At 38.1% G+C, this 14,652-nt stretch overlaps 1 protein-coding gene across 1 annotated transcript in view; it reads right to left on the reverse strand.

The window, feature by feature from the left end:
- The window catches only part of ttll6 (tubulin tyrosine ligase-like family, member 6), a 19,854-nt gene extending 6,385 nt beyond the window's left edge, over positions 1-13,469 (reverse strand). The window contains exons 1-8 of the mRNA XM_054749391.2: positions 13,330-13,469; positions 8,916-9,082; positions 5,575-5,727; positions 5,400-5,437; positions 2,071-2,189; positions 1,616-1,746; positions 1,375-1,531; positions 1,157-1,300 (exon numbers count right to left, since the gene is read on the reverse strand). Of these exons, the coding sequence (XP_054605366.2) occupies positions 1,157-1,300; positions 1,375-1,531; positions 1,616-1,746; positions 2,071-2,189; positions 5,400-5,437; positions 5,575-5,726 (741 nt within the window). The 5' untranslated portion in view covers position 5,727; positions 8,916-9,082; positions 13,330-13,469. The remainder of the gene's footprint in view (positions 1-1,156; positions 1,301-1,374; positions 1,532-1,615; positions 1,747-2,070; positions 2,190-5,399; positions 5,438-5,574; positions 5,728-8,915; positions 9,083-13,329) is intronic.
- Positions 13,470-14,652: the final 1,183 nt, after the last annotated feature.

Consider the following 14,652-nt stretch of genomic DNA (forward strand, 5'->3'; position numbering starts at 1 on the left):
ATAAAATAAAACAGGCTATTAGAGCTGTTTTATCAGCCTTAGCCAACAAATGGTTCGGTTGCACAAATGTTAATTTCATATGATTAAAATTATTTCATAATTCAGGCTTTAACTGTTCTTAAACAACATTTCTGTTAAAAGCTATAGATGTTTTGGTTAAAGTAACACTGAAGAGCTTTTTAAACTTTAAAATTGATCTCAGTGATTGCTGTGTTAGAAACTTGACCAGTTTCATATTTGACTCCACTCTGCAGCCCTCTACAGGCCTGATACTACACTTACTCACAGGCAGATGCTCTATAGGGGGAGCTCTTTACCTGCTTTACAGCTTGGCTGTTAGCTGTTATGCTAGCAGTTAGTGTTTTCAGTTTGCAGATTGTCAATAAAAAGCACAGGAAGAAGAAAAATAAGATGTTTACTTTTTTGTTGGCATCACAATGGATCCTGGAAGTAAAAGTAAGAGAGTAAAGGTTTTGGAGGCAAAACAAAGAGCTAAAACCAGAGTGAACATTGGCGCGGCCTACGCTGTCTTTATGTTTTATGTTTATTTATTTGGCAGACACTTTTATCCAAAGCGACTTACAATTTATAACCTATAGGGCATGTTGTGATCTGTAGGGGAAACCGGAGTACCCAGAGGAAACCCACGCATGCATGGGGAGAACACACAACTCCACGCAGTAAGGCCGCAGCCGAGTTTCGAACCGGCAACCTTCGTGCTGCGAGGCAACGGTGCTAACCACTGCGACACCATGCAGCCCACTGCGCCACCATGCAGCCCTCATAGACATGAATACATAGACGCCTCAATGGGCACTGGAGAGTGTAACAGTGTCGCCACCATATTGGATGGGTTCTTCACTCTCCAAAAACCAACTGGATGGACCCACCGCAAAACGAGTACCTATGCCCACTTTTTTGTGCCGCCTACAGTTCCAACAACTGGCATACAGATTACATAAGATTAATATCGACTATTCAAGCCTACCTTTTGGGATTTTATATTTTAATTTATTCGCTCAGCTGTTTGGGGTTGACTCCAAAAAGAAATCATATGTTTTTGAACATCTAATGGTAACTGTGTTTGATTAAAATCAAAGTAGATCTTGATTTGTTTTGCACACACACACACACACACACACACACACACACACACCATGTTGCCGTGTGTGGGCTCATTGTACTTGGTGGTGCAGAACCGAACCAGACCCTCCTTGAACATGAATATACTCAGAGGGTCGCATGAGGTCACCAAAACATAAATCCTCAAGTCAAACTTGTATCCGTCGATTATAAAAGGCTGGAAAACAGATAAAAATACATTTAAAGGTTGAGCTGAGCGTGTTTCTGTGCAGTCGTTTATCAGAACCTCACCTTGGAGATGTAAACCTGGCAGATCATGTGTTCTCCAGGTTGGATTTTTTTACTGGACCTGGTGATGAAGATGCCTTTGCCCTGACAGCCGGTTTCCGGCTTACAGATGTATGTCTTGTGTTTTCTGGCTCTGGTATACGCTTGTAAGTCACTGAAGCTGTAAAGCATAATTAAATCATGAGTGGATTTATTAAGATGTGAAACAAAAAAAGTGAAACAGTGCAGTTAAAAGTAGACTGACTCTGCAGGAAGGCACCATGTTCTGGGGAAGATGTTGTAGTCTTTAGGAAAAAGCTTCATCATGCGGTTCAGGTTCCTTGCCAGTGAGTCTTTACGGCAGATTTCACTCATCCCTGGAAAATGGTTAATTTTCTAAAAGACAAACGAGTTTACACAGCTTGAGAGGGCAGTTGCCACATCTATTTTATTTCTATGATTATATTCGGATTGTATTCATTTTAAAGGGGAGAATTGGGTCTTTTGGTCACATCCAGTTGAACAGCAACTGCACTGAATAAGCACATTAGAGCAGATTACAAATTAAAAGCCTGAACTGAGCTCTGAATCTGTCCCTGAAAGGAGAACTCAGCTACAATCAGAAGTAATAAAATTACATGGGTAATTTGTAGAGATGAAAGCAGTTTCCTGATGATGGCAGTAATGTTGGTGTAAATGTGTGCAGTCTGACTCAAATACCTGGTAACGCTTCATGTCCCTAACACGGTCCAGAGACACGGAGCAATCAGTCCAGAACAGAGTCCAGTCTTCCTCCTCCGTCACCTCCCTGAGGTTACATCTGCGTGCAGCTCGCCTCACTGAAAACAAATCAAATTTTAAACCACTTCAAAATGTTTCACACAGGAAGCTGGGTGAAATGCTTTATTTATGCAATGTGTGTGTTCATGATGAAATGACTAATTATGTTTTCATTGTGTTTTTGATCCAGGAGCATGTGTCTACTTTAAATATGGTGTGTTGGGTGTCTGCAGCTGGTGTAAGAGAGCATCTCAGGGTTGTTTAATATGCACAGAATTCATCAAATTAAGCAAAGAATCAATCACACATATGTTATAAAGCTGTTTCACCTTATTTTTCCATGGTTCAAAATGATACACAACACTGAATCAGAAGAAATATGAGAATTTAGTTGATTAAAGATGTAATTTTGTTCATAAACTATGATTTTGTTTCATTGTTAACTGCATGACCCCGTTGAGGTGTCTACAGGTACTGGTCATAATATTAGAATCTCATTACAAAGTTAATTAATTTCAGTAATTCCATTCAAAAAGTAAAACTTATACATTAGAATCATTCATTACACACAGACTGATATATTTCAAATATTTATTTCTTTTAGTTTGATCATTATAACTGACAACTAAAGAAAATCCCAAATTCAGTATTCAAAATATTAACATATTATGAAAAGGTTCGATACTGAAGACCCCTGGTGCCACACTCTAATCAGCTGATTACTCCAATGGTTTCTCAGTCTAGTTTCCACAGTCAGGGAGGGTTTGGGGTATCATGTCATCTGCTGGTGTTGGCCCCTTGTGTTTTCTGAGGTCCAAGGTGTAGCAATTAATACATATTAATTATAACCAATAAGATGTGATATTCCATACAAATATGAAATATCAATCTGATCTTTGAATGTTTAATCAGAAGATTCTAGGGTTCGTTGCTTATTCAGGGACCATAAACACACTTCGTATTAATTCAGACAGAGTCAGTATATAGCTTATAAAATGAATTTAATTATTTTTCCTAATCTAATGATGCATGACAAGATGTGAATAAGGAGATGTGATGTGGTGGATGTGAGGTGTTGGGATGGAAGCTAGATGTTGTAGCAACCGTTCTTTGTATCTGAGAGAAATTGTGAAATCTGGGTGTAAAAGAATTAGTTGTTTGTTATAAACTAGAGAGTTAGTTATTGATAAAAACCTCATCAGATGCCAGACAGTGTGCAGGCTTACGATACCCTGGTATGAGTTGCTCCCGGCGGTCCGGAGGGTTGTGGTCAGAGTGGTGAGGTCACCGGACGTCAAAACCACGATACTCAGAGATTAGAAGCTTCCTCTGAGGTCAGCTTCCCCGGTCATGAGATGCAACCTGGGGTCTGCAGGTTAGAGGTCTAAGGTGGATGTCTGAGTTGAAGTAGCTCTGAAAAGAGCTGTTGTGTCTGTTATCATTTGCAGTGTCGCAGAAAGGTTTTGACTTAAGGTCAAAGGAGTTTGTTTCAAAAGAGGCATCTTTCCGATTTGGCTGAATCGGGGGTCAGCTGGAAACTGAATTCCTCGGGAAGTAAATCTTGTTTCATTAAACTACTTTGTTATGATTTCTGGCCAAGTTTGGCAAATCAGAATTTGACACGTTTCTGAGTGTTTACCAACATCCCTCAGAAAGCCATGCCTTCCTTCAGATATAAAGATGTTTTTAAGCTTAAAACATATCTTATTGTAATGTGTATGAGTATAAACAATGATTAACTTGCTAAATCAAACACACACTGATTTGTGGTATAAATGGATCACTATTAGAACAATATTAATTTCAAATTCATTGATTTAAGCACAGATTATTCAAACATTTCATTTAAACATCTTGTTCATTCATCACATATGATTATTTACTTATTCAAAGTGAAGAATGTTGACGTCTGGCATTCACACAGTGGGTGCAAGAACCTTGGGTGAGAATGTTTGAATGTTTTGTCTTCATGGAATGTCAACACGTGCTCAGCAGAACCTTCTGGATTTAGAAGGTCACCTAGAAAGTGGATTTATTTCTGTAGATGAAAGGTTATGTTGATCAATATATAGGAGAAAATTGACCCTTTTGGACGTTACAAAGGTCAACGCAGCCGTCTACCAGGAAGTTTTAGAGCACGTCATGCTTCCTGCTGCTGATCAACTTTATGGAGATGCAGATTTCCTTTTCCAACCGGACTTGGCACCTGCACACATTGCCAAAGCTACTCGTACCTGGTTTAAGGACCATGGTATCTTAACTCCTTAGGAAATCTATGGGATAATTGTGAAGAGAAAGACCCAACAATTCAGAAGAGCTGAAGGCCACTATCAGAGCACCATGGCCTCTCATAACAGCAATGCCACAGACTGATCGACTCCATGCCACGCCACATTGCTGCAGTAATCCAAACCAAAGGAGCCCCCACTAAATATTGAGTGTTGCACATGCTCACACTTCAGTTGGCCAACATTTCTAAAAATTATTTTTTTTAATTGATATTCTAATTTTCTGAGATACAGAATTTGGGATTTTTATTAGTTGTCAGTTATAATCATCAACAAGAAAGAAATAAACAGTTGAAATATATCAGTATGTGTGTAATGAACAAATATAATTTACAAGTTTCACTTTTTGAATGGAATTACTGAAATGAAACTTGCCATAATATTCTAATTTCATGACCAGCACCTGTATATATTGGTTAAGCGGATTCATCACTGCATTGCGGGACAACAACACACTTTCCAAAAGTTGAATTTCTACAATTTCCCTAGCCTAGTGAACTAGACCAAATTCTTGCTTTACATTTATTTAGTCTGGCTTGCCAGGCTACAATTTCCCATCTATATTAAAGACCATCATTAACCTATTAAAAGAATCATTAGAAATATACTGTGCTTTGAATGATGTTCAGAGATTTCAATTAATTTTTCACCAAAACAACGAAAAAACCCCATTCTGATCTCATAACAAAGCCATCTTGTATCTGCCATGTAGAAGATTGCAATACTGATATTTGTGCACCTTAAATGTGTTTACAAGAAACATAAAACATGTAGAATATTTCTTCACTTGTTTGACAGAATAAGGTAAAATTTCCAATGTTTGAAATGTGTTTTGCAGAATGGATGTGTATTGCCACTCGTGCAAAAATGAACAAGACAATATAAAATAACTTGTGTTCAAACTGTTTGCAAATAAATCACAATAAGTTTAAGAATCTGAATAATTTTTGCCTGAATGTGTGATTTTTTATTGAAACATACCGCTTTCATACTTGCAGTTGGTTAGGTTGATGGTCAGTCATCTGAAAGACAGGAGACACAAACAGGACAGACTCCTGCTTTGCTGCACAGTCTCACATAAACCTCGTTAGAAATGTCTCAACGGTTCATAACCTGCAAAGAGAAAGGAGAATAAAAAGCTGCAGCTGTAAAATACCTCCTCCTGCTTTTCCTTTTCTTCTTGCTGACAGGGGGTGGCTGATTGGAGACACATGTTTCTGTCTGGTTTTCTTTCCCTTCTTCCTCCCCGGGCTGCTCATGATCATCTGCACCAGCATTTCTATCCAGACCATCCACTGGTAGACCCATTCTGAGTGTTAGGAGAAAAATCCAGTTGCCAAAAGATAATGTAATCATGTTCAACAAACATGTAAATGATACGGTTCCACTCTTCAGCACTCATTCACATGGTTCTTTTTTAATGCCCCGTGTAGAACAGGTCCACTGTGAAACTCAATCAAACAGAACCAAGTATATGCTGTAGGAGAGCTCATGGAGTCGTGTTTCTGTTTCCACTCCTCTCATCAGATGAGTGCAGCGGCTGTCAGCACACAGAGTGGCAGGGCTGACACACACACACAGGCTAAGAGGCTAATGCTACAGCAAAGACAAGATTTAATCTGAAAATCCACCAAATTTAGAGCTTTAAGACTGCAACACAGCAGAGCAATATCTAAATGATCATGCAACAATATGCAACAATATATTCAATAATCATAGATTATGCATTTAGCATGACATAATTTGCTGTATTCTATCAATCATTCCATCTGTACATGATTATTTCATTTCAACTTATCATTTCGCCCATCCTTTCCCTGATGTTTTTGGTATTTATGAGCATGTCATGATGGCTCAGTGCTGGCTCACACTAATTTCCCTGTCTGTGTGTTTCTAAACTTTAAGAGAAACTGATAAAAATCCACAAGCTGTTGTCATTCAGCTTAGATTGTGCAAACGATGAAGAGAGATGAGAAGATTAGTAAGTATAATGGCAGTCAGGTAAATAGAATGGAGTTTTTTTTAAGTGACAGAAACAAGAAATGAGACAAAATTGTTAACTTTGTTTTAAAATGACAGATTTTAGGTGATAAAACATTTATTGCTTCAGAAAGACTAATGTGAGAGGGAATTTCTTGGTAGTAATGAAGGAAAGCTAAAAAAATGAAAATTTCAAGGATGACGGACTATGTTTTTGTAACTATTTGTATGATGGATTAGTTGACTTTTGTAATGTAATAATTATAGTAATTATGCCACCCCAGATTAAAACAAACTGTAACTGGGGTGGGTTAAGCGAGTGTCCTCTGACCTGAGCACAGTGGGGGCGTAGATGCAGCAGCATCTGAGTCGCTCACCTCCATGTCCACTCTGGTGTCTTCCACCATGTGAGGTGAAGCTACTGATTAGTACTGATGGTAGCCTTAAGAAGGGACATCCCAGGTAAACAGTGAGAGGCTGTGGTGCTGGGTGACAGTATTCTGATCCAGTGATCTGGATAATCCTGCCTCTGAACTGTAAGCCTTACACTCAGCTGAGACGCCTCACTGACCTCAGAACAGTTACGGTTACAAACAGAGTCTCAGAGACTCTGTGTCAAGTTGTGATAGCAACAAAACTTCTTTGTTTAGGTTCTAAATGGATCATGTATGGGTTACTTTTAATGTAAAAATGTAATGATTAGAATTCAAACCACAATTTCTCTCTCTTTTGTGAGGGCAAAATAATACAATAATGAAGGTTTCTACAAGTAGAATCAGAACAGAAAAGGTAGATTCAAAATTGAAAACTTTCATGTATTCATCAGCCTTGAATGAATGTTTCTTATGCCGCACTTTCTGCACTGTAACTGCTCCCCTTCAACTTGGTCTTTTTTCCTGACTCTTAAACCTGAAATTAATGTGTGTATTTAATTTGACCTAAATTTGTGTATTTTATTTGTGATGTCACGTTACTTTAATTTCCATGCTGTTCTCGCTAATGAAAAACACGTTGATTTGCCTCTTCGTATGCAATGTGCTACTCAAATAAAGTTCCCTTGCCTTAAATACAACCAGTCTCACTAAGATGTTCTGTTAGACTATTTTATATCTGATTAAAAGCTTTGCAAGCTAACAATTTTTGATCCTTAAGCTACTTAAAAGTGTTCTCCCCATGCATGCGTGGGTTTCCTCCGGGTACTCCGGTTTCCCCCACAGATCACAACATGCCCTATAGGTTATAAATTGGAAGTCCCTTTAGATAAAAGCGTCTGCCAAATAAATAAACAAACATATGTGCTTGACATTCCAGATGTAAAACAGATCACCACCATAGGTCATTTATCTGCAGTAAGAGTGTATAACTCCCCAGTTGTACTGGCATTATCCTGGTACACAATAACATGAATGCAACACTTGTACGATACCGGATTTACATAGTAAGTCCTTGCCCATTACAATGTGCTGCATAGTGGAACCCAGGTTTCATTTTTGTTTTTTAGTGGTCAACTGTTATATGTTATATATATATATATATATATATATATATATATATATATATATATATATATATATATACATAGCTCTATATGTACCTTTGTTATTATTTTTTTCTTCTAATTATTCTCTAAGTGTTTGTAATTGATAGCAGTTCCACTGTCACCCCTGCCCCACCCCATCCTGGTGAGGCATAGATATTTCTTGGCTGAAATTATGTTCCAGTCCATCCCTGATGCCGTAGCCTATGTTACAAGAAATTACGCCTGGGTTTCAAATTTTACTGGCTAAACATAATTTCTACAACTGTGGAGCTTTGCCTGCCGGTGCAGCATTAGCAGACTTGGCAACCCACTGAGTGTACACAATAACTATGTCCCTCTTTTTTTTTTTTTTTTTTTTTTTAAAAAAACAACTGACCACCCCCCCAGCTGTCTCAGAAGGAAATCTGCTCCAGTGTAACATTCTTTCCAACATTAGACTGTTTTGTGATTATTTCACTGCCGAATTCTCACTTATTCTACCTTTAACCTGCCATTTTGAAAATAAAAATATCACATCTATTTAATGAATAAAAATGCAAATATCTGTAAAAGGCTAATTTTCAGATGTCACATGAAATTGCTTCAGATTTTCAAAAGATTCTTACAAAAATCACCATCAACTAGTTGGTTAATATACAGTCAAGTATTTGTGTCCACAGTGCAATGCACTTCTAAAAACAATTCATTTAAACATACTGTATACCACAAAACAAAGCTGTTAAATAATCAGGATAATTATTTTCACAAACTGCACCTAGTTATTTTTTAACTCAGTCTAACATTTGGCAAAAGTTCACTGATAAATAAAAACCTCACCATCTGCAACCATAAAAGCCTCAAAGCAATCACAAAGAGTCAGCAGCTCCCTAGAAACTCAACGTTGACAAAGACTGTTGCATTAAACATGATTTGAACAAACCACCAGCTTTATGATTTTTGCTTGTTTCGTCTCATTATAACAGAAAATGTTTACTCACTTGTTGACGCTACATTTATGATTCAGGACGATGCCGCAGCGTTCTCTCTCCTCTCGTCTTTTTAACAGGATTCTCTTCCTTCAGGACCTTTCCAAAGTTCCATCAAACTCCTTGATTACAAAACAATAAGCCATGTCTCATCTCCATGCATCATCTGCTTCTAGTATCTTTAAAAAACACAGAGCAGATTTTTTTCATCAGTGTAAGAATGACTCGGTTCACACTCAGGCGGTGGATCTGGTGACCAATTAGAAAAACCTGATACATCACAACATGATGGAGAGAAAAGGAGCACAAGACCTCAGCAGGGAGTAAGAAGAGAGGAATAATCCCTGATATTTGTTCACTGAAACAGGAGAGGCGTTCTTCATTACCGCCAGTTGTTAAATTCAAATCTGTGCTGAAAAGCTCTGCAGCGTGAGAATCAGCTGACTGAAGCACAACTGAAACAGAGATGCACAGTCAGAGTGGAATATGTTGGTCAGTGTGAAGACAAAGAAGAGAAGAAAGTCAACAAATAGGACACGTATTCTCATGTTTCCAGAGACCAGGTGTCACCATCCAACAAACTAAAGGGAGCTGAGAGACACTGAGGAGAAAATCTGGTTAGACTATGTGGAGCTGATACGACTCTTTGATTAACCAGTCAATCAGGATTAATGAATCATTAATGGACAACTCACACCCTGCCACACCTCGACCATCCGGATTTGTAGTTACTATCTCCCAGCATGGACGTTAGTATTAACTGAACAGAGAGTGGATTTCATTCATTTATTTGTGAATATTATTCAACGAGAAGACACCTGCATTCAAAAAGAAGAGATGAATTTGGTTTGACATGCGTTTGAGTTGTAATCTAAAATATCACTATATGTGTTAACTTTGTGGCTAGTTGTTATGAAAGACTGTAAGGCTTCTTCCTTTCCCTTTCAACAAAAGAAGATAGACAAAAACCAAATAGATCATTTAAAAATGGATTCAGGTTGTGTTACTTTTCATTTAGCAGTTATGTTGTTTACATTTTATTTTTGCCTCTCTTTTGGTCCTCTTTGTAGTTAATGAAGCATCAATTCTTTCATATATATATATATATATATATATATATATATATATATATATGGTCTCATCCTTCAAAGCTCAGGTCCTCTACCAGAGGCCTGAGAGCTTAAGGGTTCTGTGCAGTATCCTATCTGTTAGAACTGCACTTTTCTGGACTGAGATGTCTGATGTGGGATCTACTACTCCTCCAGTTTGGGGGTTACTGCCCCGAGTGCCCCGATGACCACGGCCACCGTCAATGTCTTCACTCTCCAGGTTTTCTCAAGTTCTTTGATGCCCTGGTACTTCTCTAGTTTCTTGTGTTCCTTTTTCCTGATGTTGCTTCACTTGGTATTGCCCCATCAACCACAATGGCTGTCCTCTGTTGTTTTTCCACCGCCTCAATGTCCGGTTGGTTTACCATCACCATTTTGTCAGTCTGGATCTGGAAATTCCCACAGGAACTTGGCTCTCTTGTTCTCAACCACCTTACGGGGTGTTATCCACGTTGACATTGGGGCTTCCAGTCCATACTCTGCACAGATGTTTCTGTACACTATGTCAGCCGCTTGGTTGTGGCGTTCCAAACTTTCCCTGCCACATCCTGCAGTTATGTGCCAGATTGTCTCAGGGTCCTCTTTGCATACCCTACACCTTGGGTCTTGTCTGGTGTGGTAGATCTAGGCCTCTGCTGCTCTGGTGTTCAGGACCTGTTTCTGTGCAGCCATGATGAGTGCCTCTGTGCTGTCCTTCAGACCAGCTCTGTCTAGCCATTGGTAGGATTTCCTGATATCAGCCACTTCAGTTATCTGTGTATGGTACATCCCATGTAGGGTATTTCCAGCACCTCCACCTCTGTTCGCCATTGTCTGAGACATTCACTGAGCACGTCATCTGTTGGGGCCTTGTCCTTGATGTACTTATGGATCTTGGAGGTTTCATCCTGGACAGTAGCTCTCACACTCACTAGTCCTCCTTCTTTACAGCCAGTGCACAGTCTAAGGATGCTGGACTTGGAATGGAACCCTTCATGCATGGTTAGGAGCTTCCTTGTCTTAACATCTGTGGTCTGTATTTCTTCCTTTGGCCAGCTTATTATTCCTGCAGGATATCTGATTACTGGCAGGGCGTAGCTGTTAATTGACCGGATCTTGTTCTTGCCATTGAGCTGACTTCTTAGGACTTGCCTTACTTGAAGGTATTTGGCTGTGGCTCCTTTCCTTTCATACATATGATATATACATACTGTTTAACATAAATTAGTACACCCCCCTTTAAAAACTATGAATTTAATCAGTAGCTCATTAAATAAAAGAACAATTTCTAGAATTTTCACCAGGCTGGGTTTTATTGAACTCTTGTTTAACTCCATAACATGAAATTAACGTTAATCATGGAACTTAGATCACAAAATCTTCAGTTTTACTAAAATTGGTTGAAGCAAAAATGAATACATCCCGCAACAAAAACTACATTTAGTATTTTGTACGACCACCGTGATTTCAAGGACAGCACCAAGTCTTCTAGGCATGGAATAAACAAGGTGGCGACATGTTGCAACATCTATCTTTTTCCATTCTTCAAGAATAGCCTCTTTTACAACCTGGATGCTGGATCGAGAGTGATGCTCAACTTGCTTCAAAATTAACCACAGGTGTTCGGTTGGGTTGAGGTCAGGAGACACACTTGGCCATTCAATCACCTTCACCCTGTTCTTCTTCAAAAATGCAACAGTAGCTTTAGATGTGTGTTTTGGATGACTGTCATGTTGGAAAAGTGCACGACAACCAAGTGCACAGAGTGATGGCAGCATCTTCCCCTTCAGTATAGAGCTGTACATTGTTGAGTACACTGCTAACTGCATTGAACTTGCATGGTGATTTTCTTCAACCCTTCTCATCAGACGATGCTCCTGTCGAGATGTTAACTTCCTTAGATGGCCTGGACGTCTTTGTAAGATGGTTGCACTTCCGTCTTTCTTAAATTTTTGGATCACTTTTGCTACAGTATTCTGACTGATATGTAAAGCTTTGGTAATCTTGTAGCCCTCACCTTTTTGTGTAAAGAAATGATTTCCTTTCTGGTTTTGTGACATTTCTCTTCCATGTGGAGCCATTGCTGAAAACATGACATGGGAAGGGCTTTTCTTTGTTAAGTAATGTCCTTTTATGGTCCCCTGTCTGCTGGACACTTCCTAAATTAATCATTAGACTCACCTGTGGATGAATGCCTGTTCATTTTAATTTTGTAGTCTTAAGTGTGGCTTTTCTTCTAAGACTATAACTGGGATGTACTCATTTTTGCAACATGGGCCTGAATAGATTTGTTGGGAGAATACTTCTTTGTGTGCAAGTGAACAAATTTTGTTTGCAACCAACAACCCACATTTGTGGGAGTATTTTGTAGTATGGTATCTCATAGAACATGTTGATTCTGAATGTAATTACTAACATTGTCATTATTTTGCAGCTCCATTAGATTGTTTTTGTAGCCGAGATGTAGAAAACCAGTCTTGTTGTGTTAATTCGGACCAATTTGGTCATTTTGCTTTTAGTTTGCATTTATTTAGTAGTCTTTTTATTTATTTTATTTTATTTTATTTTTTTGCTTTTCTTGTGGATGAGGATTTGTTAGTGAGATGTGTTTTCCATTGCCTTCATTCGTTTTTTACTAATTTTAGGGTCTGGTGATCACCCAACATTTTATTTTGTTGGTTGCAGAGACATAATGATCAAGTTTGCAAGCACACGCTTCAACCAGCACATCCAAACCATTTAATTTACACAGTAATGTGCACATAACTCTATGAGCTGAACATAACTTCATAAAACCATTAAATCCCTTAATCATGGAAACTCATCTCTTACCACTTATATTTTTTGTTTTATTTCTGTTATGTATTTTTTTATATATGGTAAACACTTATCAATTAATTAAATTATTTTTTGTCATTTATTTTATTTTTTTTATTTTTGTACAGCACTTACATTTACAACTTTTTGGTATTTCAATTCTGCCTGATAAAAAATATTGAATCAGATATTTTTGTGATTTAGAAAACAAAGTTCACTTATCATCAGTACCAATAATGACAAATTATCAGTGTAAATATGAAATGGAATATTTTAGACTTCTTAAATATCCACAACCTGGTCTGAAACCAAATCCAAGCGACGATTAATGAACAAAAAAGGAATGTTTACGTTGGGAAAAGATGAGACCTACAGCACATTAGCTGCTCAGTGCTGCACTGTCACCATGGTAACAGAATGCCGACCTCTCCCTGCTTGGGCAGCGAGTGACTTCGCTAGCAGCAGACTTTAGACTCTAATTTTTAACTGGAACAATAATATTGTAACACGGGAGACTTTACCGGTAATATTTGTCCTCGTTGCTCCGTTGAGACATGCTAAGCGGACCAGAGACGTTCTGGTTTGTTGACGGGACGTTCACAACGGGTTAGCTAACCCTAAAGTAGAGCCTGACAGCCAATCAGAAGCCGAAGATGTGAGGTTCTCGTTTCTGATTGGTTGCTGAGGCACCGACGCGAATAAGAATGGATACCTTTGTGTTTGGGCTTTCTGAAGCAGCTGTACAGCATAACAGATTTAACATTTACCTTCAAATTAATTTTAACCTCAAAAAGTAAATGTGCACATTTAATTAGCATTTGCTTATCTTATTTAATTTTAACAAGGGTCTACAATCTGCCGTTTTGGAGTTACTGAGGGCTCTTTGCCTCTCTGATGTGGCTAAGTTACCAGAAACAAGATAAACTTTACATTTTCAAAGGAAAGCAGCAGTTTTAGCTGTTATGTGCATGCCACAGAATACAAGCAAGTTGGAGCTGCTTCAGTAAAGGTAAAAACGTTTGTGTGGCTCCACTTTTAGTAGGAGACTTTAAAAATGGCTCTTGAAGGTTGCAGACTCTTGATGTTGCTCAGATTTATTAGAATAAACAGGCTCCTGCTCTCTTTAAAAAGCTACCTAATATAACCCCCCCCCCCCCCCCCCAAAAAAAAAGCAACCAAATCTAACAACGAAACATGACAAGGTAATCAGAGAGAATTTCAAATGAAGGGATTCTGTATTTTGCATCAGTAGTTTCTTTTAAAATGGGGCACGCTCCAGTAAAAGAATGTTTGCTACAAAAGCTGTGTGCACACGTTGGCGTAATTAACTGATTTTATTTTATTTTTTGTGAAACAAATTAGAACTTGATCAAACAACAACTTTCACTTTCCACATACTCATATAATAATAATAGTAATTATTATTATTATTATTGTTGTTATTATTATTATTCTGTCACTTAGTAAGGGTGATGTTTATTTATTAAAACCCAAAATACAGAAGGAATAATAACAATTTTGTTGGTTCACAATTTTTTTTATTAATCAACCTCAACATAAAAAGCTTCTCTTATAAGCATCGTTAGAGACCTTATTTGTTTTAAAACAACAGGAAATGTTAAAAAGGGAATTTGAAAATAATTTACCAAGATTAAGAAAATGAGTTGCATAGCGGACCTTTTATCCCTCTGGAGGCAGGCGTTGCAGATTTGCAACGTAAAAACCTCCTACCTGGTTACTCCCCATACGTATTTCATGAGCATTTTTAACTCAGAAGTACCCCTGAAGGACTTATTAGTTGTTTGTCCTTTTATCAAAACTTAATTTGAGCCTGATAGGGTTAA

This window comes from Nothobranchius furzeri, chromosome 16 (genome assembly GCF_043380555.1).
Source record: "Nothobranchius furzeri strain GRZ-AD chromosome 16, NfurGRZ-RIMD1, whole genome shotgun sequence".
Lineage (NCBI taxonomy): Eukaryota > Metazoa > Chordata > Actinopteri > Cyprinodontiformes > Nothobranchiidae > Nothobranchius > Nothobranchius furzeri.